The following is a 25,106-nucleotide window of genomic DNA, read 5'->3' on the forward strand; positions in this document are numbered from 1 at the left end:
TTTTCTTTAATATTAGTTACTACATTATCACTTACGGTGTTATTATGTACGTTAATTTTATATTTTCTCATTAATAATAATATGCTTCAGTTTGTGAGAAGTATAATAATGCTGTTTGAAGTGCAGGCAACTTTTGTAGTTTCATTGTCGTATTGAATAAAGTCATAAATACTAATAAAATATGGTTTGTTTCATTTCCACGGGAACCCTACAACACTCATCACACTTTAAAAAAACTATATTCAAAAATATGTAATAAAAAATGAAAGTAAAGAAGGACGATTTTAGGTAAAAGAAAACGATTTACACGTAATAGCTTCAACTACTCTTACTTCGGGGGTTTTCTTTTTTGGTCAAGATGAACCAATGATTGCTGATACGATTCTTCATCATTAAGTTCGACTGTATACTTGGCCGCTCTGGATCTGCTGAAGAAAAAAACTGTAGCTGACAGTATCATCTAAGTTTATACAAAAACTTGGCGACCGTAGTTCCTATTTTTGCCACGTTACAGATAGTGACACTGGTGGTGTAAACCTTGCCCAGACTTTTATTACCTTGTCATCGCACGAATTTAAAAAAAAAACTTTGGCATGTTGCTTATGTAGATCACTTCCTTATAGATTAATATTTAGTATGATCAGTGAGTATTTGTACGTTTAAAATATGAGGGAACAATGCCTAACTGCCCACCTACATAAAATAAATATCACTAGCTTTGCTGAAGAACCCTTTTGAACCCAAGAACAGTTAGAACGTCATGAAAGAGATCCTGCTATACAATTAGCATCATTACTTGCTCAAATCGACCCTCAATAGGATGATTCTCATCTAAACTTTGTCAAGCCAGAAAAATAAAATGGGATAGAAAATACAAAATACTAATATGTTGCGAACACAACACTCCTCGTATGAGGGGTTTTTATTTATTTTTGCATTCAAAGCGCTGTACCATGCAATATCACCAGTGGTAGTCGCCGATAAAAACAAAACATTTTCCACAAATGGGTCTAACGTGCTCCATTTGCCTCGGAAACCTATAAAACACACTACGAAGTAATGCGCGCGTAAAAACCAGTACAGTAGGACAGTAGCACTGGGGCCAAAATGAGTTACATTTTGCTATTTCAATGCCAAAATTAAGATGCGCCAGCGGGGTGAGAGACTAATTGAATGCCAGTGCTGATTTTGAGCGCTGTGAAATCGTTATATTTGTATATGGCTATACTGCAGTAAACATACTACGAAGTACTTACGTACTCTGTGACACTATGAAATAGTTACATACTCTTTGAAGTAAATGTCTTTTTAAAACTGTTTTATATACTCTTTGCTGTTGACCTAAAGGTCTATGTTGCCAGGTCATAAAATTAAAAAAACAATAAAACTGTCAAGCAAGATGTCAAGACAAATCAAAATGGCTGCGAAAGCCGAAAGTGTTTTGATCTTGTCTTGATCACATTGTACAATATATTAAAATTATTCTTAACATAAATAAAGCTAACTTATATTTATAAGAATTAAAAGAAGATACATTTGAAAAAATACAACAGTTGATTTACAGTCTACACAAATAAAATGGAGAACAAGGAAAATAAGAGTAAAAAAGACAAACACGATGATAACGAAGAATATCGTAAAGAAAAGAGGTCAAAAAGAGCTCGAACACGATCACGATCTCGAAGTCGTGATCGTGATGCTAAAAAAGATCGCGATAGGGACACGAGACGTAAGCGGAGGCATTCGCGAAGCCCCGATGCTTACGATAAACGTAGAAATGAAGCATCGAAAGTTGATGAAAAGAAGCCACCACCGGAAAAGAAAGCAAAGGATACCGATATGTTAAATACTAGAACGGGCGGTGCTTACATACCACCAGCTCGTCTCCGCATGATGCAAGCTCAAATAACTGACAAATCTTCTATGGCATATCAGAGGTTAGCTTGGGAGGCACTCAAAAAGTCAATACACGGCCACATCAACAAAATCAACGTTGGCAATATCGGAATAATTATAAAAGAGTTGTTGAAGGAAAATATTGTCCGCGGACGTGGATTATTGTGTCGATCTGTAATCCAGGCGCAGGCAGCTTCCCCGACGTTCACAAATGTATACGCTGCCTTGGTCGCCGCGGTGAACTCTCGGTTTCCTAATATTGGCGAGCTATTACTAAAAAGGTTGGTTATACAGTTCAAAAGAGGTTTTAAGAGAAATGATAAGGCTATATGTATATCATCTGCATCTTTCATTGCTCATCTTGTTAACCAAAGGGTAGCTCATGAGATCCTTGCATTGGAGTTGTTAACATTACTTGTTGAAACTCCAACTGATGACTCTGTTGAGGTAGCTATAGCATTCCTTAAGGAATGTGGGCAAAAACTTACTGAGGTATCTTCTAAAGGGGTTAATGCTATATTTGAGATGTTGAGGAATATTCTACACGAGGGGCAACTAGATAAGAGGGTGCAGTACATGATTGAAGTGATGTTTCAAGTCTGGAAAGATGGTTTCAAAGATCATCCTGCATTAATTGAAGAGTTGGAGTTGGTGCCTGAAGAGGAGCAGTTCACACATCTGTTGATGTTAGATGATGCCACTGATCCACAAGATATCCTGAGTAAGTTATTTACATCACCATAAATTACCAACTAACATTTTATGAAAGTCAAAGTTTTCTATAAGATTTCTCGCTTTTTAATCTAACTTTTAACATTTGATATGTTTATAAAAAGACATGTTTATATTTTTTTAACTCATGTTGTGTTATAAATTTAACTGCAATGTAAATACCCTCTGTTACAGATGTATTCAAGTTAGATGAAAAATATGAGGAGAATGAACAAAAGTACAAAACTTTGAGCAAAGATATCCTTGGCTCTGATGCTGAGTCTGGGTCGGAGGATGGCTCTGGTGAATCTGGCAGCGAAGAGTCTGGTGAAGATGAGGAGGAAGAAAAGAAGGAAATGACAATAATAGATAATACTGAAACCAATCTTGTGGCTCTACGTCGCACTATCTATCTCACTATAAACTCCAGTTTAGACTTTGAGGAATGTGCGCACAAATTGATGAAAATGCAGCTTAAGCCTGGACAAGAGGTTGAACTGTGTCACATGTTCCTTGATTGTTGTGCAGAGCAGAGAACATACGAGAAGTTTTATGGCCTCTTAGCGCAAAGATTTTGTAACATTAACCGGATGTACATTGGCCCATTTGAGGAAATCTTCAAAGATTCATATTCTACTGCACATAGATTGGATACAAATCGTCTGAGAAACGTAAGCAAATTCTTTGCTCATCTGTTGTTCACGGATTCAATCAGCTGGGAGGTGATGGATTGCGTTCGCCTGAACGAAGAGGATACGACTAGCTCCAGTCGTATCTACATCAAGATATTGTTCCAAGAGCTGGCAGAGTACATGGGTTTGAAGAAATTGAATGAACGCCTCAAGGACCCGTAAGTTCTGTTTAGGAGTAGTTCTGCTTCAACAACGCAAATATAGCTTATCAAAATAAAAAATCTGTAAAAAAATTAAAGTTTATAGTAGAACTTGTTATCATAAATTACAAATTGAAAAAATAAGCTATGCCATAGAAGCATGTACTACTCCAATTTTTTCTTTATATTTTTGAGTTTTATCAAATTTTAATGTATCAATTTTTCTTTTTCAGGACATTACAAGAGGCCTTCAGTGGTCTCTTCCCACGGGATAATCCAAAGAACACTCGCTTCTCCATAAATTTTTTTACTTCTATAGGTCTAGGAGGGCTCACCGATGAACTTCGGGAACATTTAAAGCAAATGCCTAAGGTAAATTTCTTTTTAAGTTTAAGAACTAAGTAATTTTTAGGGTTCTGTACCTCATAGGAAAAAAACGGAACCCTTATAGGATCACTTTGTTGTCCATCCGTTCATTTGTCAAGACCTTTTTTTTTATGTAACAAAATTCTTATAAATTCATTTCAGAATGTACCCGCTCAAATAACCAATATCACGGTCGATTCGAGTTCCAGTAGTTCCAGTTCTAGTTCCAGCAGTTCTGATTCTTCTTCAAGTGACTCCAGCTCTAGTGGTAAATATAGAAATTTTCTTTCATTTAATTCATGTATATCAAGTGTCGGTCTTTATTTTGAGTTTGACCTGATGATTCCGTTATTACTATATAATTCACTAGTGATTAGTGCAATTTAACAACAACATTGTTAGCATTGTAAATCTGTAATAAACATTTTAATTTTTCAGATTCATCTGATGAAGATAAGACAAATAAGAAAGCTGACAAAAAGAAGAAATCTAAAGGAAAGAAAACTCAATCAACTCAACCTAATGAAGAGGAACCAAAGGAAAAGGATAAAGAAGCACCGGAGAGGTGGGGCCACGATGGTTTTTACGATACTTATGGACAAGATGCTCGCCGAATGAATTCTAGGCCTGAAAGATCGGAAAGAGACACCTTTGCTAGACCAAATGGAGGATCGCGAAGAAAAGATAACAGGGATGACTTCAGAAATGGAGAAACTGATAGTGGTGACAGGCGGCGGAATAACAGAAGAGAAGATGATAGACAAGATAGAAGAAATCGAGACGAAAATTATGAAAGAAGTAGAGACCGTGAAGAGAATAGAAGGGAGAGAGACCATGAAAGCGATAGACGTAGAAATCGTAATGAAAATGATATTCGTAACGGAGACCGAGAAAGTAGAAGTGATAGAAGATATGATAATAAAGAAACCAGCAGAAGTGATCGAGAGGATATTAATTCTAAACGACCTAATAAGGATGAAGAACACAGGAGATATCGCGAAAGTGAAACAGATAAGAGAATACAAAGAAACGAAGATACCGACAGAAGTAAGGGCAGGCAAGGAGACGAGGTAGAAACAAAAAAAGACAATAGAAAAGACAAAGATGGAGAAAATACTGACAAAGATAAACGAAGGCAAAGAAATAGAAATGATGTCGATGAAGGTCAAAGAAAGGAAATAGACCGAGAAGATGCTGAAAGATATAAAAGAAAACAAAAAGATGAAGAAGAAAGCGATCGCGAGAAGAGGAGACAGCGACACGAGGAAGAATCTGAGAGGGACAGGACAAGGCAAAAGAGAGATGAAAACAATTATAGAGATACAGAGAGAGGAAGAGAAGACCAAAATGTCAGAGATAAGAGAAGAGAAAGAAACAAAGAAGACTCAAACAGAGACAATCGTAAACAGGGAGGTGATGAATATACTGACAGAGATAATAGAAAACAACAAGATAAAGACGATGCTGTTATCAATAAAGATTCAAGAAAGGTCAGTCAGAATGAGAAAGCGAAAGATTATAATAAAAGTCATAGAAAAAATGAGGAGAACATACAATCTAATAGAATGGAAAAGAACGATGATTCGCAACGTTCTAAAGAAACAGTTAACACATCATATGATCACCTAAATAAAAATATTAAATCCAAAGTTACCACAGTCAGTAAGGAAGAATCAGCTAAAAACAAAACAGAAGTAGAACATAAAAGCAGAAGTAGGAATGAAAAAGAGAAAGATAACAAAAATAAAACGAAAACTAAGAGTAAAAAGAGAGATGTGAGTAGCAGCAGCAGTAGTAGTAGTAGCAGCAGCGACAGCAGCAGTAGCAGTAGTGAAGAAGAATCCAAACGCAGAAAGAGAAACAAAAAGAAGAATAACAAAGATGGCAAGCATAAAGTGGAAACTGGAAGTAAGAAAAGTAAAGACAGAAAAAAGATTGAAGGCAGCAGTAGCAGTGACAGTAGTAGCGAAAGTGAGGATGAGAAGGAAAATGACAAAAATAAACTGGGCGGCCGATACTGGAACAATTTTGATATAGAAACCAATGCCACAGTTACATCAAAGTAAACACAAAATTAATATGAGTAATCTTATGATTTTGAACACTTCTGTAAATATATGAATTTTAATTTGTAAACTAAGCGCCAATTGATTGTTTATTAAATATTTTAAAAGAGGTCCATCTTTATTATTTACGTTGATTTGAAGAAAAAGTAATTATTAATTTGGCTGTCATTCTTGTCAATTGACATTGTTCGAGATACTTAAATAAGTTCTCTAAATTAATAAATAATCCTTATAAGCATTTGAACTTATTATAAAGTTTACGAAAATGGATGCTATGGAATCAGGGTCTAGTGAGGTGACAGATCATTCGAGCAAAAACTATATGAAGGTTGTATCGGAGCCCGCGTTGCTTCATGACGGAGTCGAGAGTGAGACTAAATTGAAACCGCAAATCTCCGCACCTTCTTACTTTCATTCTTTGAGCGAGAACGAAGCACCACCGTTCATGATGCCAGAGGAAGAAGACAGTCCCCACATCCTAATTGACATGCTGGTAACCGAAGATGATGTAGTGAGGATGATTGCGGTCTCTCAAATGGAATCTAAATCTACATTTAAAAAATATCTAGGTGTGCTTAAATTATCATAATATTTATTTCAAACCAAAACCTAAACATGTAACTTCTAAAATATCCAATTCCATGTAATTTCCCTCCAATTTGTCTTATTATTTCTACACATTTCGTTTGAAAATATATTCTTCCATCAAAGTTTAGGACATATACACATACATTTGGGAAAAGTACAATTTACGTTTAATATGTTTTCCAGCTGACTACTTAGGAGACAAGAACTTGGTTCAAAACTTCAATTTATCTGAGAAGGAATTCTTAATAAACTTACTTCTGCAACTGATAGAGTACTCAGCACAGCGGGACTTCAACGCTAAAAAATTAGCTTGTGTTTTAGCGATTTATTTGACTACTCATTTATATTTTAAACGATACTTCTGGACCGCGCCCACAGCAGTCTGGGAATATTTCAAAGAAACATTGATTCGTCATACCATAGAGGTAAGATTTTTTTCGATAACAAATTAAGGTTTAAGTTAAGCACAAACAAAGGAATTTCTGATGATTTTTTTAGATATTTTGTGAAGCAGTTTGAAACTGCCCATTATTTGCATAACTTTAAAATGTTGCTATGAAGGCATAGATATTATACCTTCTTAAAAATCTGTACTTTGAGAAAACCTCCCCATTACTAAGAAATGTATTGAAACTTGCAAATAGATTTTTTTGTAATATTTTAATTGCAATTTCAGGATTCTCCGGATGGCTGTGAAGTGTTTGCACCTGAGGAGAGTTATGACATATTGACACATTTTCATACATTGTATTTGAGCAATATACCATTGATACATATTCTATGTTTTGGTGTCTACAGGTTGAAATTCACATGGCCTTTTTAAATTATATTTTAAAAAAAATATGTAACAGAATTAAGGTTTGAATAAAAACATCATTTGAACTATTTTTTTTATTACATTACTGATTGGCTAATTACTAAATTATTTTTGCGCACTTTTTTCTTTTTCCTAACTTTTCCTTCTTTGACTCCATTTTCCTTTATATTTTTGTTAGTAACACCAGGCTTCCTTTTTTTCTTTTTACAAGACAAAGGATTCGGATTATGTGGCTTTTTCTTTTTTATGACTTTTGGTGCTTCAACTTTTTCTTCTACTCCTAGTACTTTTTTCATGTTCTTCAAAGATTCATTTTGTGTTGGTGTAATGAATGTAAAATTTGACTCAAGAGTTTGACCTGCCTTATTGTAACTAGCTTTTGATGGTTTTTCCAATGTTGGTGATTTGTTATGTAAATACAGCAGTGGAACTCCAGCTTTAGTTCTCATTTTATCCTGTAAATCTCTGTCTTGTGAAGCTAGGATGTAATGCTTTTCATTTTTTTTACCAATCATAGACATTATGCATTCTGATCCTGTCACTGGCTCTTTATGACCACACTCATGAATGCCGAATTGTTTCAATATAGTAAGGGCGCCATGTGTTTTTTTGGATATTTTTTCTGTTTCTATAATAATACATCTTGTTGTTAACAGTTTTGCTTGTCCATTAAGATATTTTGGTAACTGTTCCCTTATATTAATTTGTTCCTGAAATGTAATTTAAGGATTTAAACAAGAAAAAACTATTTGTCAACAAAATTGTCAAAGCATAAGGAAATAATTTCTATATCAAATAAATACATAGATAATATCAGAAAGAATACCTAGTTTTGATTACTGCTGGCAGACTCTGGGAAGTTCTCCTGCCAGCGCATGCCCTGTTCCTTCAAGGTGAGGTGTGAGTCTGCGCTGTCCGCCTCAGGGTCGGGCAGCTCCTCCACAGGCACACGGATGTCCATGTGGGGGAGTTGCTCCGTGCGCCACTCCTCATCCACTATGTCGATAAGGCGGCCAACGCGGCGGTATTTACTATCCATGCTGTGTACATGTCACATTCGTGAATAAAGGGGTAATCGTAAGGAATAAGAATTTATCATATCGTCCGGACGTCTATGATGAGCAGTAAGCAAAACTAGGTCTTCTTTTTTCATTAATTAATGGGTAGAACTTACTTTAAAGGCTGCGAAACAAAACGTGCCATCTAGGAGCACTTGGTAAGGCTGGTGGAAGCCGAAGTTGTTGTAATAAAATTTAAGGTACTTTTGCACTTTTTTATATCTCGTAATCTTCATTTTCAAAAATTATGTACAAACCTGTTTGTTAATTATGTTTTTAATAAATTTCAGAATCCACTAGAGTAGAGTTTGCACAATAAGTTTTATTCAGCTTCAGCATGCAAAATGGCATGTCAAAATTGTATGTGTGTTTGTGATGACAGAATGAAAGTGTTACAATGACGTTGACAATGACATTAAAATAACGACTGATGAATGACATTTTCTCATGCGTTTTCAGATTTCCCAATTCATCGTTTTGTAGTGAAGTTGTTTAACAAAAGTGCGAGTAAGTTGGCATACCTTTCAGTATAAATTACAATTCTAAGCTATTTACTCATTCTGTAGGTTTTTTTTTATAAAAGCCGTACATTTTACTGTCATAGACAAAGGAAGTTTTTCCCATAGACCAAAATTAATGAAATCGTCTCGCTCGCTCTCTCGCTTCCATGTTTGTTCGTGGTCATTTCGCATTTCTGTGCTAGATTTTCCAGTTTAACAATTCAAGTTAATGATTTTATTTCTATAAGTGTGTAATTAATGAGATTTTCGGCATCACGGCGACCTTGTGAGGATTTGTCGCCCACCAATAAGTGCATATCGTCTATATAATAACAGGGAGGGTATGTCTTTCATGTCCTTATAATCAAGTAAATGCGTCATTTTATTGAATATTGTCGAATATGAACTCATTGCAGGATTATAAAACCTCTTATTCGTGCTTAAATGTCTTCTGGTTGGATATTTTAGTGGTGTAAAGAAGTCATCTTGTGATTTCATAGCGTACAGCTGATTTGGTGGAGGGCGATTCAGCGTTCGTATATCGAAGGAAATGGGTTGATACGGGTAGATATGGTTAGTCATCAGCGGTGCAGACGCGCTTTCGTCTGTGACCGATAACTCATTGAAAAAAACTGTGATTGTAGGTCCCACAACTGCGCCAAATGATCGCAGATAAAATCCCATTGTTTAAAGTTTCTTTGTGATTTCACTATGATAGCACGGAAAGATAACACGTCCTTGTTTACTGTTCTTAGGTGTTGTTCTTTATTGCGATTGTTTTTCACTTAGTTTTGATTGCTTTATTGTCTGATGAAGAGGTTGTTTTTAATATTTTGGACAATACAACGAAATATAAAAATAAATTGTCAATGGTTTCAAACTGTGTTTTCGTGTCTTTGATAGCTGGTAAGTTGTTTTTTGTAAATTTTCCATTAAAATACTATTGCACAATACCTGTCTAATTAGCCAGATTTTTTTTTTCTTTGACCATATGAGGTTGTCCTGTATATAACTTTCAGCCTATTTGAAAATTGATAATTATAATTAAGTTTACAAAAGTAAACATTTATGCATATGTGTAATTACAAGTTAACAAAAAAGTCATCAAATTTGTGACCTTCAAATTTACAATGATAAAGGGAAGTACACATTTGCTGATATTTAAAATACATAACCAATGTTGTCAATTTTTGCGACCTCATTTACCAGGACAAGGTTGTATGTTGTGTTGACATTGATGTTTACCCTAATATTGAATGAAAAGGAAATTATATTGAGTACAAAAAAATCACATCAAATAACATTGTTCCTTGTAATTTTTTTATTAATTTGCAATTGTTTACTGTAATCTGAAGTCATTGGCCTTTTTTGTGGCCAGTTATTGCCTTTGTCTTTTTTTACCTTCACTGATTGTGACCTGGTTTTGTACACAGAAGTTGTTCTTTTTCACTTTATTACCTAAAATTGTTGATACTTAACTTTTTTAGTATAAATTCATATAAGAATCTTATTGAAATTACTTATGAGGTTCTAAATACTTTATTATCGCTACTTTTTTAACGTAAAAGTTATGTGATGACATGTTTCATGCAAGTTTGTTGACGGTGGAAACATACTCATACATAACATACTATGTGATTATATTATCGGCTCACTATACATTCCCCTCAGAGGCTCGGAGATTACCCTAAGTCAGGGGTGACAGTTATATTAGTCTTTTATGAAAAAAAAATTAAAAAACAGCCTGGAATTTGTTTTAAATGCCTCATCTCATCAACTCATATCTACCAATTTACATGCAAAGTATTAATATAATTATTTTGATTTTTATCTTTCATCAATTATATGTATTCATTTGCAATAATGTTGATAAACAATTACTAATACAAATAAGAGCTCACCGAGATGTTGGCATCAAAAACTGGGAGCAAACATGGAAAACTTAACTTGATTTACACTTTTTTTTCTTCTTGAACTACTGGAGTCTTATGTGTTTATTGCTTATTGCTTGGAGGTTTATGCAGTTTTATGCTACATTGGAAATTACTGTCCTAACCCTGTAGCAGTTTTTATAATCTAAAGTTATATAGTAAAGAGGAATGATTTAATTGTCCGTTTTCATTTCATAGTCTCCGAAACAACTGAACCAATATGAAAAATACTTTTACTATTGGGAAGTTACACTATCACTGGCGACAATAGATTTTATTACTAGATTTTTAATTCCACGCGGTCAAAGTCGCAGGCAACTGCGAGGGATAAATATAAGTGTTACTATAGAAAATGTTTGTGGTAGGCGATGGCGACAAACAGAAGCGGAGCGTCACAGAGGCCGAACGGTGCGCCGCAGACAAAGGTGTGCCAGTTCAAGCTGGTGCTGCTGGGAGAGTCGGCGGTGGGCAAGTCCTCGCTCGTTCTGCGCTTCGTCAAGGGCCAGTTTCACGAGTACCAGGAGAGTACGATCGGAGCAGCGTTCCTCACACAGACCGTATGCCTCGATGACACCACTGTTAAATTCGAGATATGGGATACAGCGGGACAGGAGAGGTTAGTGACGTAGCTTATATTAGTAAAGATTTTAAATTCTGTAGATCTATAAAGGTTAGGTTAACAATGTCAGTGTTATCAGTGAAAAATAACAAACAAAGTAATAAAAAAAGTTACACACATTATATTGTAACCCATGGAATGTTTAAAAGGAAATCAACAATTTAGCTGTACTAAGGTTTTATAATCTATAATAATGATTTCTCTGTGCAGTGTGATTAAAGTTCCATTCACCTATCAAGACCAATTATAAATAGAAGTATCATAAATATTTATACATTGCATTAATAATATTAAACAGGGTGATAAAGATATATAGTCTGACTTTACTGCCTCACGTGATAGGTTTAAAAACTAAACGCGAAGTATCAAGAATGTGCAATCCTCGTATAAGAGTGGAGGTATGCCCTTGGCTTTGTATTGAAACCTTCCTCTCAAGCCATTGCGTAAACGTTGCACGTCTTACGAAATTGAAGACGACAGTACAGTGCAATAGTTTGTACATGGCCCTTTATCCTGCAACCTTTGTGAACAGAGGACATACAGAATAGACAAAATTAAATTCAACTTTGACTTTTGTTGGGAGTAGTTTGTAGGAATTTTTTGAGACAAAAATATGCGACCTAATATTAATTATCACTGTGAAATAGATGAAAGGAAAGGAAAGGGGAATATATTTTTCAGTAAATCCACTTCTCTGTCCATTATGTAGACAAGTCTTCTGTAGCCTTGTATTGGAGATTTCGATGGGCAACGGTCTTTACACTCTTAGCAATATCAAGTGGCTGGTTGCTTAATTTCCATCTCTATGTATAGAAAAAGAAATGTCTCAAGAGTGTAGGTGAAAAGAGCGAAGTTGTTAAATAGAGATCATGATATGTAAAGTGTACATAAGTATATAAGTGCAATGTATTGTTTGCAGGTATCACAGCTTAGCACCGATGTACTACCGCGGTGCACAGGCGGCTATCGTCGTCTACGATATCACTAACCAGGTGAGTGTCCCGACTGCACTCCTTTATTTGTATATATACTACGCTCTAACATACTTGATACTTTTGTTCTAATCATAAAATTGATATTTTCATGAGAACATTTAAACACACAATTGCTATGTAATGCCACATGAAAAATATTGAATCTTTCTTTTAAATCTTACTACAATTATAAATTTTAATTGACCATGTTAATACCCTTTTATAACTTATCAATATACATATATATACTTATAATACATAAACTCTTAAATCTTTGATATAAAATAAAATTAAAAAAAAAAAAAACCGAATAATTAACTAAAATATGTTAATAAAAGGAGTCCCTTTAGGCAAGGTCCCGAAGATACTGGCAGCGTTCCCCCTCTGTACAGCTAAACTAATTCTTTGACCGAGGTAGCTGCCAGCTTTTCGGTCCCCTGTGATGTCGATTAATTATAAATGCGAATGTTCAGATGGATGGATGTTTGTTAGAATATATCTCCAGAATGGTTGCATTGATCTCGTTGATTTGGCATACACGTAGAACATAATCTAGAATTAGAAGAACACATAGGCAACTAAGTATATTTCTCATTCCGCGCGGACGGAGTTGCGGGCGACAGTTAGTAATGGATTATTAGATGTAATGTGATATAAAAGGTAAAGTTGAATATTAAAATTTACGAGTTATCTTTTATTGAATTAGTTTATTTCATATCAATACATTTATAGATTTTTTGCATCTAAATTAGAGATTTATAATAATAGGATTGTATAAGTTTAAACCGGTTTTATGAGAAGCAAGTTTCGATTGCCTCGATCAGTATACAATTGATTAAGAAGTCAATCGTATGTTGAGGAAGTGACAATTTAAGTTTGAATTGGATTTAATTCGAATTCATTAAGTAACAGTGGATTTATCATTAACCGTTAGTTTCAGAGACCAAAATCTCTGTGTAAAATAAATTGATTTAAACGCGGGTTTTGGTCTCAGAAAATCACAGTAAGTAATTAAACAAAATAAAGCTGATGCAATCCTGTTTTATGCATAATTATGTGTAAAATGACAGCCACTGAGTTTAGCCTTCAATTTTATAAGTATAATACATTTGGTTAAGAAATCTGCTGGGTATAAAAATCGATAGAACTTGGCGGTCGTGTTGACCGCTCGTTTACTGCGGGTGTGTGAAATTAATAACTTCGATTAATTATGCTAAGTTAGCCCCCTACAAACTTCTAATTAGTTGCTTAGTTGACTTGAGTAATTCTAGGTTTAAAATACTAGAAGTAGTAGTACTAGAATGTTTTCGATTGTTTTTTATGTGTGTATATAATATTATTTTATCGGAATTGACCTTGAATTGTATTATTATCACTTTTTAATTGTAAATATAATGTTGTCAGATCTCAAACAGTTGTTTGTCTGTGTTGATTTTTATGTTTTATTTGATTATAAATAAAAAATTCAAAATTCTTCTGTTCTGCTTGTTAAAATTTGCAGATACATAACTTTAATTTTTTTTATCGTAACTTAATTTTTTGGGTACACGCTTGCTCTTTTGCCAGCGTATTACGAAATAATATTAAAATAAAAATATTAAAAAAATATCAGTTAACGTTGCATCTTTATTAGTCTCAAGATGTCTTCTATGATAAATTCTTATCTTACTAGCTAAGGTAAATTGCGAGCATCGTCCCAGGAACATCGACCTGAGTTTAATAACCTATATAAAAATAGACACAAGCTTTTATCGTACCTAACAAGGAAGAACTATCGCATTTCCATTCACTCCAATTATCGTAATTACGTTCACTCGTTAAGATGTAACTCATTCAGTTGTATGTATCGGGTACGCCCACCTCGGCCATCGCCCGCTAAAAACACACATTTGATAAATATTAATTACTTGTCTATGGAATAACACGTTTTTCTATTTATCTGTGGGTTTCCGCTGTAATGACACATACTGTTATCCCTCACATTCCCTTTGAAAAAACAAAGACAACTACAAGGCCGGTTTTAGCATTTCCAACGCCCTGGGCGAGATGTTTGCGGCGCCCACTTTTTCTCGGTTTCGGGAGAAATCTTCCAAAGAATGTGTTTCATAGAGGGCACCCCGGCGCCCTGAGTGGTCGACCATTTCACCCTACCCTTACACCGCTAATGGACAACAACACAACTGGAAATTCATAGTTATAGCTTACAGATAAAAACCAAGTTTGACCTTAATCCTAGTTAGGCTAGCGACGCTAATAAAATGGTTTATCTAATTATTATTTGGTAATCACAAAGAATTATCAAAATATTTGCATATTGTTAGTCGTGGAGGGTCAACGTCTGTGTTAAATATGACTCAGTTATATTTAACACCATCATAGTTATATTTTACGGTTTCACGGTTATTGTAAATTGGGTAAAATGAAAATAACCCAGAGGAAAACTTTAAAAACTAAACTCTATATTTTTGCATTAATATGGCAAATGGTGCAACTTTTACTGAAACGACGATTTCAATTTTTTGAACTTATATATTCATTGAATCATTTGATTAAATACCGTATTCAACTTATCATCTATTAAAATAAAGGATAAGAGGTTGCGTGAGATAGTGAGCGGGATTACTGAGAGAGATAACACAATCACATACACACTTCTACATTGTTTCCTAATTGTATAATGCCATACAAACTTTATGACACTTCACACTTTGCAGTTGCTGAGTACGACACTATTTTTAAGTACCTTCTGAATGACAATTCATAGTAACTTAATTAACTTATTTTTAATCAAACTTTTTTGTAAGGCTAATATTTTGATGTTATCATTTTTCTTGTGACTGTACTCAAATATGTATGTATTCCATAAATCATTGCAAACAAACAAATGACAGAATATATCCTAGTAGCAAAAAATTACCTTGACTAATGCTAGAATAATTTACCATCATTTTACGTAATCACCGTCTTTGTATTTGCGCACTAAGCCCCGTTTACACAAAGCTATTCTTGTAACACAATTTTTATTTTTCCCAACCTTGCCACTAAAAATTGCATACATGTACTAAGGGCTAGTCGCACTAGTGGAAAAGGGGTGTAAGTGCATGTCGTCTGTGATGTGCGTAATCAGAGTCAGGCGATGCGAACGCGACTACTCGCTAAGAGGATCATTATATAAATGAAGTCATACAGGTGGGCCGCGTGATGTCACTAATGGCATAAGTACTCCGCATCGTCGCGTCTCGTAGTCACCTTTCAAAAATTTACTTTAATATGTTGCGGCCCTCGTAGTCAAAATGATTTTTTTTTTATAATTTAGCTGATCTACATTCAATTATAACAATTCATAATAGAATCAGACAAAGACGTTGTCAACTTTAATTTACGAGCTATTGCTTAGCCATGATTTAATATTAAAGCGACGAAATGCGTCCTTAGCGTAGCTCCCCAAGGGGTACTCAGTTCATATCGAACTTAAACCCGGTAGGCAGGCATCTGCCTCAATAACTAAACGAAACGATTCAACTGTAGTGAAGGCAACAGTTAACAATAAAGTCATAAGTAAGAATCCCATTATTTTAGTTAATACACCAAGCAAATAATAAAAGCAATGATAATAAGGTTAGGGTGGGGCGGGCGTCGCGGCATGCGTGCTATGTACACAATTGAATTAACAACACGCGTAAGTCTTCGCTAAGGTCAAGGCCATCTCCCCGACTAGACATGTACCCACCTAACCATAGCAATACACCATATAACACTTATCTAACCTCCATGGAGGAATTTCTGTCATGTCAACTATGATTTATCTGTACTTGCATTAAATAAGCTACGAAATTAAGGAATCTATTTGAAAAAAATCTTTTACGGTTGGGAAACTACACTATTTCTGATCGCTATGTTTCGCGTGGACAAAGTCGCGGGCAACTGCTATTCAATACTAAATTTTGAAACATTAGTTACAAGGTTGAATGGAGAGTTATAAGAAATTGACTACGTAAATGTTTGAAGTGTAAAACTGGACTGGAAACCAAAGTAATTGCAACTCTTTGAGTACGGTATTAGCATGAGGTTGTGTTGAACAATCTATAATCCGTGTTTATTGGCTTGTATGACTCTTACATAAGCATATTTTATGTCGTCTTAGTTTTACTGTAACATTGTTATTAAAATTAAATTTACTGCTGTATTTAAAAGGCTCCAAGTTAAATAATTCAAAGTTATTCATGCGACTAATATTTTTTGGTCATGCAACCATTTTTAGTATTGACCCAGAAAACCGAAACGTTTCAAAACGTTGTTTTGTTTACACGGAAATAATTTTCTCTTAGTCTAAAATAATACACGTATGTAAATTTAATTTGTTATATAGTAATGTTTGTATGTCTAAAAAATATCTTGTGAAACGGTTTCTAAAGACTTGTTTTTTTTTTCGGGACGTTAAATATTTTAGTTTTTAACATTAGTGACTATTTTTTTAAAGTGGATAAGATACTCCTCTAGAACGTTCTAAGGTAGTACATTAAGGTCACAATTATTGTTTTTGCAGGACACATTCGGGCGCGCCAAGAATTGGGTGAAGGAGCTGCAGCGGCAGGCGTCTCCGTCCATCGTGATCGCGCTGGCGGGCAACAAGAGCGACCTGGCCGCCAAGCGCATGGTGGAGTTTGACGAGGCGCAGGCCTACGCTGATGAGAACGGCCTGCTCTTCATGGAGACCAGCGCCAAGACCGCCATGAACGTTAACGACATATTCCTAGCTATCGGTGAGTCGAAATACACCATATCATTCCAATAGTTATCATTTTGCTTCTTCTGTGAAATTTTTTACTAATATTATAAATGCGAATGTTTAGATGGGTGGATGGATATTTGTTTGAAGGTATCTCCAGAACGGCTGGACAGATCGATGAAATTTGGCATATATTAACATAGTCTGGAAGAACACTTAGGCTACTAATTATGTTTTTTTTTATTCCGCGCGGACGAAGGCGTGGGGGACAGCTTTTATAATAAATGTTTGACAGTTCGTGTGTTTTATTGACATTTGATTGTCTTATCTCACGTGTTTGACGATAGAAAGTGATCAAGGATGTAGTTAAAATGTATTGTTCGTATCCTTGGCGTTTTGTTGTGTTTGTAACGCACGTGTTTGTATGTTTGCAGCGAACAAGTTACCAAAGAGCGAGGGCGCGGGCGGCGGCAGCGCGGCGGGCGCGCGCCGGCTGGCGGACGGCGAGCAGCCGCGCTCCTCCGCCTGCTGCAAGTGATACCAGGCCGACACGGTACTGCCTCCGCACCTGCACCTCCACCTCCCCGACCACCTCCACCTCCCCCACCTTGTTGATAAATACCGATTGTTCTGTTGTTTGTTTGCAGTTGTTGAATGTGGAGGGGAGTGGTGCGCGCGGCGTGCGGTGCCCCCGCCCCGCTGCCCCCGCCCCCCTGCCCCGCGCGCCTCTAGCTCACTAAGGCTTTGGTATTTGTCAAATATATTTTGTAGCATAGCAACACTTTTGTTCCAACAGATGGGTGTTGCCACTTTGATTTAGCTAATACTTACCGCATCAGGTAACAACAAATAAAACTTTTATTATAATACGTATTCATTTATCAATATACTAGCGATGGTATTTATTGTTTATATTTTTTTTAATTCCTCGGTGTTGTAAAGTTTTAAAAAAAAATTGTCGATACATTATTTTCTGTATAGAAAAAAAATATATAATGAAATGTATATGAATTGTTAATCGTAACAGCTAAATATAGTTAATGTGGGATAGTTGAGGACTTTCTGAACGAAAGTCCATGAAATTCTACTTAAATAGTAAACAAAATGCAATATATATGGCAACACTTGATCAGTTGTCACGAGTTAAACTCAAACTGGCGCCGTGAGATTAGAAAATAATTTTTAACTACTTTAATACTATACGTTGAATATTAAAATTAACTGTAACACTGACTTAGCGCGATTATATGCGGCGGAGCGCGTCCCGAAAGCTACGCGGTCACCATAACTAGGTATATTGTAAACTTAATTGTAATCGTAACGAGTAATAAACAAAATGTTATATATAACTTGGTTCGTGTAGACCGCGATGATGATTCGCTTTTAAATTTTCATCGCTTTCAAATGGAAGTGCAAAATATTTTAATATTTCTGTTGGGAATAAAATGATTATTGCTATTCCACTGTTGAAAAATATAACTTGAAATATATAAAAATTAATGAACTTGTATGTTTTTTTCTGTAGGATTAAAATTTAAATGTAATATTAGAATCGCTACTTATCCCAACTAGATCGCGTCCTGTAGGAATTCTTTGGTGATGGTGCATTTACATGCTGCATGACTCGTTTCCATTGTCATGTCGGTCACGTCACGTCACATCACGTCACGTCACTCGAGTGTCAGTATACATTGATGTAGCGCATGCGCACGGACCTGTCAATGCGTACGCGTCCTTAGTTTACATATCTCCATAAATAAACATGCTTTTTTACGTATAAGATTTTTTTAAGCTCATTGTCAGAGTTAAAAATTATCACGTCGCTTCCATGTTGTTTTTATATTTTATAATAATTTTATACACGGCACGCTCCTAGCACTGGTGTTTTAGTTCGACCCTCCGCCCCTCCACCAGCTATGGCCGCGTAGGTTCGCATTGTTAAGTTCAAAATAATTAATATGCATAGAATGAATTAGATATAAACAGCTAACTTCAGCCTTTCGTACACAAGGCAATGTAAATCATCGAAACCCGACGATTTTAGTCTCTCATCGACTTACGCAATACAATTTATATAGAGGTTCATACACCACACAGTACCGCTTTATTCGTTTGTCAATGTCGATGCGATTTTTAAGATAATGAAACATATTTTCACGCCCGTACTGACAGAATATACAATTTACGTCGCCATGTGTACGGGAGGCCTTAGATGATTATAGTTTTGAACATTGCTATAAAACGGAGGAAAATGTTCTATATACGTTATATAACCCTTATGTATATGTGTAATTATATGTACGCTGTAAGTGAAGTGTAATTCGGATTTTACGTAGCTTTTTGTGTAGCAAAGTTTTCTACAAATTGACAAAAAAATCGCATTCCAAGGGAAACATTAGGTCGGCTCGGCGGCACACTCGCGTCACCGATACACCGGATAACACATTACAATAGTTTGTAGAATAAAATCTTTGTTTTTCTGCTAATACGGAGCTTAATCGCTTTTTGTCGACGGGCAATACTTTTTTTTAAATTTTTATTAAATTGTGTACGATCATGTAGTAGCTCTTTCCACTGTCACGATGTTAGAGAGAGAGAGGAAGAGAATGAAAGAGACGAAATTTAATAAACATAAGAAAATAAGCATACGGCTAATTAAAAGTTATTAAGGTATCGAACATCGTTCCAGTTTTTGTGTTTTATTGAGAAATATGTATTTCGACCTTGTAGACATTTTGTGTTTCTTCATACAGATAAAAAAAAACACATTTATGGCGGCGTCACGTGGTTTTATTAGATTTAGTGAAATAAATTATATATGGGATAGACGAGGCAGGTAACATCGAGACGAGTGCAGTCAGCCTCCACCACTACCTACAGTAGAATAACAATATCTAACTTAATCTTTGTTAGTTTCACAACTTACACGTGTATGTATACATATTGACATCTCTTTTCTATCAAAAGGAAAGAAAGGGATGACGATATGTTTTTTGCGTGAGGCCATGATAACCTACGATAACAATTAATAGTACTTTGTGTTTGAAGTTTCCGTCTTAAATAGTGCAATAAATTTGTCTTTTCTCAATATTGCCAGTTTTCAAAGTCATTATTAAAAAAAGGTTTTATTAAAAGATCATTTGATATTCTAGTTTCCCAATTTATAGATAAAATATCTATTGTTTTACAATATCTGTATTTTATTTAGTATAACAATAATCACCAAGCCGTTGAGTGCAATAAGTTACCTTGATGTAATCGCTTTCTTACTTTATGTGAAAATCTTTAGTAAATTTCATACATTTGCTGATACAAGATTCTTTGTATACGTGAATTACCATTATAATAATACTTGTATCGTCTCTGTTTTTCAAATAGAAATGAAAGGGATGACATGTGATAATATAAATGTTATTGTAGTGGAAGCCAACACTAACTGTAACCAGATGACGTAACGAACGTAAGGAAGCGGTAACTGATTGTGAACTTTATGTAGATTGCAATAGAGTAGAATATCTGATGGAAGAGGCAAATGCGCTCGGCTCCGGCGAGAGGACGTTGATGGAGGTCATATTGTATGTTTTTGTATTGTGTAAATATTTTGGATTTATTAAGATTATTATATTGAATAAAAAAATATTGTAAATGAATAATTAGTGTTTTATTTTTTTTATTTATCCCACATTCCTGATAACAATGGCACCAGATTTCACTTGTATAGGTTAATTTAAATAAATACAAAAAAAAATAACACATGTCTATTCCGATAAAGTACATCGTCGCAGGATTTGATGGCTTTGTGTATCCGTCATGTGGCATTTAAAAGGTTAATTATACACATAAAAGTTTGTTTTGTATTCATCTGACATAAGATACAAATGTAACATAACAACTGCGTATGATATTTGTATAAATGTAGGTTTCCACTGAACAAAACATATTAAAGATGACGAAGTTTTTTACATGTGTCTCGGAAGTGGAAACTCACAGTAAAACTAGGTCACTAATTATTTTTTAATAACAATATAAAATTGCAATTAAGTAAATTATTAATTTCTAATGGGTTTTTGGGAAATAGAAACTATAAAATATATATTAGTATATTCCAAAATATTATTTTACGAAAAGTTATATTTAGGAAAAAATATTTGCCGTAAATAAATGAACAAATACATATGGATATTATTTATTATTGACTAGTTATGTAAAAGTTTGACAAATATTTGTGCAACCAAAATAAGAACAATATAACGAAAGGAATTGACGAAAGTATATAAGCAATTTTGTATTTATATACATAAAAAATACAATATAGATGATATTTATTGATAGTTTCAATATGTTTATATATCTTAATGTATATAAACCAACATTATATGACAAATCTTTAATGTTACAAACACAACTTCAAAATTTACCTTTCATATAAATTTAATCCTATCATTTTTGTATATAAAGGTTTAATATTACATTAATTCAAAATTTATTGTATACATTAAGTTTATATTATTATGTTAAAATCCTTAATATATTTATATACTTAAGTAGTTCACTTAAAACCTTTTCAAATTAAAATGAATCCGACTCGAAGGACCAAAAGTACAAAGTCAAGCTACCGACACAATTAAGTCAAAAAACCAGAGATATGTATAGATAATGCGTATTATTATAATACAATGATAACAGCCTCTGTGTATAAGTACAGTCAGCAGTTTACATACTAAACTTACTTTGTAACGGAAAATTGTTCACAGAGCGAACCGTCAAGGATCTATTACCATGGGTTCCATGGTAATAGATCCTTGACTGAGACCAAAATATCTGTATAAAATATATCGTTATACATCTCAGTATCTTTGAGAAAACAGAGATAACAATTTGTTCTAACATGAGTTTTTGGTGTCAGAAACCAAATATAAGTAGCCCATTTGTAAATCCATTGACTATGAATATACTTCAAAGGTATATAATCGTAAAAATAGGATTGGTGGAAGGTACATATTTGGCAAGATAAGATTCCAAGATGAACTTGAAAACTAACACATAGAGATTCAGTTAGAACAATTTACATTAATTCATAATAAATAACTTATCGTAGTACAATCAAAACAATAGAAAAGTTCATCAATATTCAGTTGTACTAACCGATATTGTATGTTTATTTAACTACTTATATAAAGTTAAATGTTGATTAATTAAAATGCAATCAACCTAATGATTCTTTTACTACACGTAATTGAATGTTGACTCACAAATGGCAGGAAGTTCTGTGTCGGTCTACAGCTCGTCATCGAAGCGATCTCCGAGGAGATGGTCTCCATAGTCAGTGGCCTCGCTGCCCACAAATACGTGCTGGTGAGACAACACCTCGGGGAACGACAGCAGCTCGTCGTGGTCGTCATCAGCTGACGCGAACAGATGCTCCACCTCCTCTTCCGCTATTTCACTGCAAAGAAACATCACAAATATAACTCTGAAACCTGTAATTTATGATGCACATTAGTTACTACACATTTAAAAAATCCGACTCGAAGGACCAAAACAACAAAATATGTGTTACTAACTCGTTGTCTGGTATGATCCAGCGGCGCACCTCGTCCTCATCGAGCGCGCCGTCGCCGTCCAGATCCAGCTCGTGAGAGAACTTGTCCTGCTCCGACACCAGCCACGCCTTGTCGTGTGAAGCCGCTACACCACAGTACAAACATTCAAACTACAGGTAACACTGCACTGAGCTTAGCATAGACAAATAGACAAAAAACATAGCTTTCTAATTGTAAAAAGATAACCATATTTTAACAACTAATATTACCAGATAATTCATAAGCTGTTGTCAACTAGTGTATTACATTACTAGACCCTGCTTACCCCTATCTCCTAAGTACTCCTTAAAGTCGATCCGTCCGTCACTGTTGTGGTCACGCTCGCGGATCGTCTGGCTCACCAGGAACGGTTGCATCGCCTCGTGCTCTTCAGGATTAGAAAACACCTGGGCAAGACATAGTATTTCATCTAATAATTTTCAAAGAAAAATCACCTAATATTAAATATGCACTTTTGTATACATGATAGTTTTTCCATTAAAAATTCAATGTTGAAAATAGAACTATGAAATTAAGTTATATTGTTACCTCAAACTCTTCCAGGTCCAGCATTTCATCCCCATTCTTGTCAGCAAGTGCCCACATTTTCTTCTCCTCACGCACAAGCTGTACAAACATGTTTTTATTATTAAGTCTGTTAGTCATTTAAGATATAGATGCCAAATGTTTGCCAAAAAATCATGCACCATTTTATGTCCGACTAGACCTAAAATTGGGTTCTGTGTTGCAATTCCAAGTGGCAGAGATGCATGTTTAACTAGAGCCAATGTATAGCTAGAATACAACACATGCTATTACCATGCCAGTATCTCCGGTGTCATCAGGAGCCACTTCTTCATCATCGTTTGCGCCAAATGTATCATGCAGGTACTCTGCCCATGTCACTAGACCATCGCTGTTCTCATCTGCCTCCAGTAGTCGCTCCTGAGCTTCTTCCCGAGATAACTTACTGAATACATACAATTAAATAATCACATTTTGGCACAATGTAGTAAATATATTGGGTGCAATATTTGTTTAACATTCAAAATAATCTTTATTTTTTATAGGCATAAAGAATTTTATCTCCACACTTAATTAAGATAGTTGCTTGCAATCATTTTGATTGGTCTCCTGTTACTAGTTTTCTCCAATGTATGAAATTTACTTTAATATAATTTCATGCTAAAAAGAATAACTTAAAAAGAGTCATAAAATATAATCTTGATAATGTTCAAGTTTCCTTATGAATGTCCATGACTTCCTTAAAAATGGATGGATGGTTTTGAATGTCAGTATCTAAACAGAACAATATCTGTTAGATTTTTAAGTGTATTAAATTTTGTAAACTATATGTAAGTTTTATTATTTCTGTAGCAAAGACAAAAGATAATTAACATCTTTTTTAATTTTAAATTTCAAATAATTATTCCAATCATATCATAATTTAATGTGAATTACATTTTAATTTGTCTTTATTGGAATTTTGTTTTGTCAGGAGAAGTTGATCAAATATATTGAAATAATAATTCTAGTATTAGTTTACTTGTAGTTATTTAATTCTACAATTTAAACAATATCACCTGAATAAATGGTACTCACGCAAAGGAGTTCAAGATCCATTTTTTAAGTTCCTTGCGGTCAATGTACTGGTCTCCGTTGAGATCCATCTTAGGCAGCAGCTTAGCCAGCCGCCGCTGCGACTCCTCTGGGCTGAGCTTGTCATATTCCTCCGCCTCCTTTACACTGCCTATTGTAAAATAATAGGTTACTACAATAATGCTAGGCACAAGCAACAATAGAGCGTGTTTCACAGACATCTTGCGCCGCGCTATCGCATTCCTTATCGCAAAATAAACTACAAACCATTACAAAATCAACGAACGAACTAACGGCCGCAAGAGCCGAGTGCAACAACAAAATTATAAATTGTACCTAAGATCGCTTCGTGGTCGAACTCCAAGTTGTGACCGGCGTCAGTGTAGTGGTCGTAGTCTCGCGCGCGGTAACTACCATCGGATTCTCTTTCAATTGTATCGATATTGTGGCTATGAACTGCGGCCGTGGTACAGTGTAATATATAAGGAGTTATTAACAAAAACGATAAAACACATTTATAAACCATCGTTCTGCACTTCTTCTGTCTGGCCTATTTTCGTGCCCCGATTCAATAAAATGTTTTGTTATGCAAATTATAGTTCACTTCTTTTATTTTTTATAAATAGCATTCAACCATCGGCCGGAACAAGATAAATAAAACAAGAACTGACAATTGACAGATCAAGGGATGAACCAAAGAGTATAAAAAATAAACAAAACATTTGGTTTACAGAAACTCAAATAAACTCCACTGTTTATAAATAATTCTATCATATAATAATACCTTTATGGACAATAAATACAAGTCATTCTTTCATTAACACTATTTTATATTTCT

General features: G+C 34.8%; 5 protein-coding genes across 6 annotated transcripts; 3 read left to right on the forward strand and 2 right to left on the reverse strand.

Moving 5' to 3' along the window:
• The first annotated feature begins 1,389 nt into the window (after positions 1 to 1,389).
• ncm (pre-mRNA-splicing factor nucampholin) lies at positions 1,390 to 5,981 on the forward strand. Its single transcript, XM_013325725.1, has 5 exons — positions 1,390 to 2,617; positions 2,803 to 3,457; positions 3,673 to 3,811; positions 3,968 to 4,073; positions 4,244 to 5,981. The coding sequence occupies exons 1-5, from the start codon at positions 1,579 to 1,581 to the stop codon at positions 5,869 to 5,871; spliced, it is 3,567 nt and encodes a 1,188-aa protein (XP_013181179.1). The 5' UTR covers positions 1,390 to 1,578; the 3' UTR covers positions 5,872 to 5,981.
• A 52-nt stretch (positions 5,982 to 6,033) lies between these two features.
• On the forward strand, positions 6,034 to 7,341 carry LOC106127597 (uncharacterized). Its single transcript, XM_013325726.1, has 3 exons — positions 6,034 to 6,440; positions 6,643 to 6,884; positions 7,136 to 7,341. Exons 1-3 carry the CDS (start codon positions 6,137 to 6,139, stop codon positions 7,280 to 7,282), a joined length of 693 nt encoding a protein of 230 aa, XP_013181180.1. The 5' UTR covers positions 6,034 to 6,136; the 3' UTR covers positions 7,283 to 7,341.
• Positions 7,342 to 7,925: 584 nt separating this feature from the next.
• Positions 7,926 to 8,564, reverse strand: LOC106127599 (anaphase-promoting complex subunit 13). Its single transcript, XM_013325729.1, has 3 exons — positions 8,451 to 8,564; positions 8,103 to 8,316; positions 7,926 to 7,986 (listed from the first exon to the last, which is right to left on the reverse strand). Exons 1-2 carry the CDS (start codon positions 8,477 to 8,479, stop codon positions 8,103 to 8,105), a joined length of 243 nt encoding a protein of 80 aa, XP_013181183.1. The 5' UTR covers positions 8,480 to 8,564; the 3' UTR covers positions 7,926 to 7,986.
• Positions 8,565 to 8,969: 405 nt separating this feature from the next.
• On the forward strand, positions 8,970 to 18,536 carry Rab5 (RAS oncogene family member Rab5). 2 transcript variants are annotated; one of them, XM_013325728.1, is made up of 6 exons: positions 9,468 to 9,740; positions 11,131 to 11,381; positions 12,304 to 12,376; positions 16,905 to 17,121; positions 17,522 to 17,640; positions 17,735 to 18,536. In XM_013325728.1, exons 2-5 carry the CDS (start codon positions 11,134 to 11,136, stop codon positions 17,623 to 17,625), a joined length of 642 nt encoding a protein of 213 aa, XP_013181182.1. In that variant the 5' UTR covers positions 9,468 to 9,740; positions 11,131 to 11,133; the 3' UTR covers positions 17,626 to 17,640; positions 17,735 to 18,536. The 2 variants fall into 2 exon arrangements, with proteins under 2 accessions (XP_013181181.1, XP_013181182.1); XM_013325727.1 differs by lacking the exons at positions 9,468 to 9,740; positions 17,735 to 18,536 and adding an exon at positions 8,970 to 9,175.
• Positions 18,537 to 22,083: 3,547 nt separating this feature from the next.
• Positions 22,084 to 24,967, reverse strand: LOC106127494 (reticulocalbin-2). The gene is made up of 7 exons (XM_013325576.1): positions 24,605 to 24,967; positions 24,272 to 24,419; positions 23,489 to 23,639; positions 23,219 to 23,296; positions 22,956 to 23,076; positions 22,652 to 22,775; positions 22,084 to 22,533 (listed from the first exon to the last, which is right to left on the reverse strand). Exons 1-7 carry the CDS (start codon positions 24,792 to 24,794, stop codon positions 22,365 to 22,367), a joined length of 981 nt encoding a protein of 326 aa, XP_013181030.1. The 5' UTR covers positions 24,795 to 24,967; the 3' UTR covers positions 22,084 to 22,364.
• Positions 24,968 to 25,106: the final 139 nt, after the last annotated feature.

Source organism: Papilio xuthus, unplaced genomic scaffold (genome assembly GCF_000836235.2).
Source record: "Papilio xuthus unplaced genomic scaffold, Pxut_1.1 DF824655.1, whole genome shotgun sequence".
In the NCBI taxonomy this organism is placed as follows: domain Eukaryota; kingdom Metazoa; phylum Arthropoda; class Insecta; order Lepidoptera; family Papilionidae; genus Papilio; species Papilio xuthus.

Excerpts from the sequence above, each read along its gene's own strand:
- ncm (XM_013325725.1), top strand. The coding sequence starts at position 1,579 with ATGGAGAACAAGGAAAATAAGAGTAAAAAAGACAAACACGATGATAAC. Across the intron at positions 3,458-3,672 it reads AATGAACGCCTCAAGGACCC|GACATTACAAGAGGCCTTCA; the intron begins GTAAGTTCTGTT and ends TTTCTTTTTCAG. Across the intron at positions 3,812-3,967 it reads ATTTAAAGCAAATGCCTAAG|AATGTACCCGCTCAAATAAC; the intron begins GTAAATTTCTTT and ends AATTCATTTCAG.
- LOC106127597 (XM_013325726.1), top strand. The coding sequence starts at position 6,137 with ATGGATGCTATGGAATCAGGGTCTAGTGAGGTGACAGATCATTCGAGC. Across the intron at positions 6,441-6,642 it reads TACATTTAAAAAATATCTAG|CTGACTACTTAGGAGACAAG; the intron begins GTGTGCTTAAAT and ends TATGTTTTCCAG. Across the intron at positions 6,885-7,135 it reads TGATTCGTCATACCATAGAG|GATTCTCCGGATGGCTGTGA; the intron begins GTAAGATTTTTT and ends TTGCAATTTCAG.
- LOC106127599 (XM_013325729.1), bottom strand. The coding sequence starts at position 8,479 with ATGGCACGTTTTGTTTCGCAGCCTTTAAA. Across the intron at positions 8,317-8,450 it reads TTTGTTTCGCAGCCTTTAAA|CATGGATAGTAAATACCGCC; the intron begins GTAAGTTCTACC and ends ACATGTACACAG.
- Rab5 (XM_013325727.1), top strand. The coding sequence starts at position 11,134 with ATGGCGACAAACAGAAGCGGAGCGTCACAGAGGCCGAACGGTGCGCCG. Across the intron at positions 12,377-16,904 it reads TCTACGATATCACTAACCAG|GACACATTCGGGCGCGCCAA; the intron begins GTGAGTGTCCCG and ends TTGTTTTTGCAG. Across the intron at positions 17,122-17,521 it reads CGACATATTCCTAGCTATCG|CGAACAAGTTACCAAAGAGC; the intron begins GTGAGTCGAAAT and ends GTATGTTTGCAG.
- LOC106127494 (XM_013325576.1), bottom strand. The coding sequence starts at position 24,794 with ATGGTTTATAAATGTGTTTTATCGTTTTTGTTAATAACTCCTTATATA. Across the intron at positions 23,077-23,218 it reads TGGACCTGGAAGAGTTTGAG|GTGTTTTCTAATCCTGAAGA; the intron begins GTAACAATATAA and ends TGTCTTGCCCAG. Across the intron at positions 22,534-22,651 it reads TGGATCATACCAGACAACGA|TGAAATAGCGGAAGAGGAGG; the intron begins GTTAGTAACACA and ends GTTTCTTTGCAG.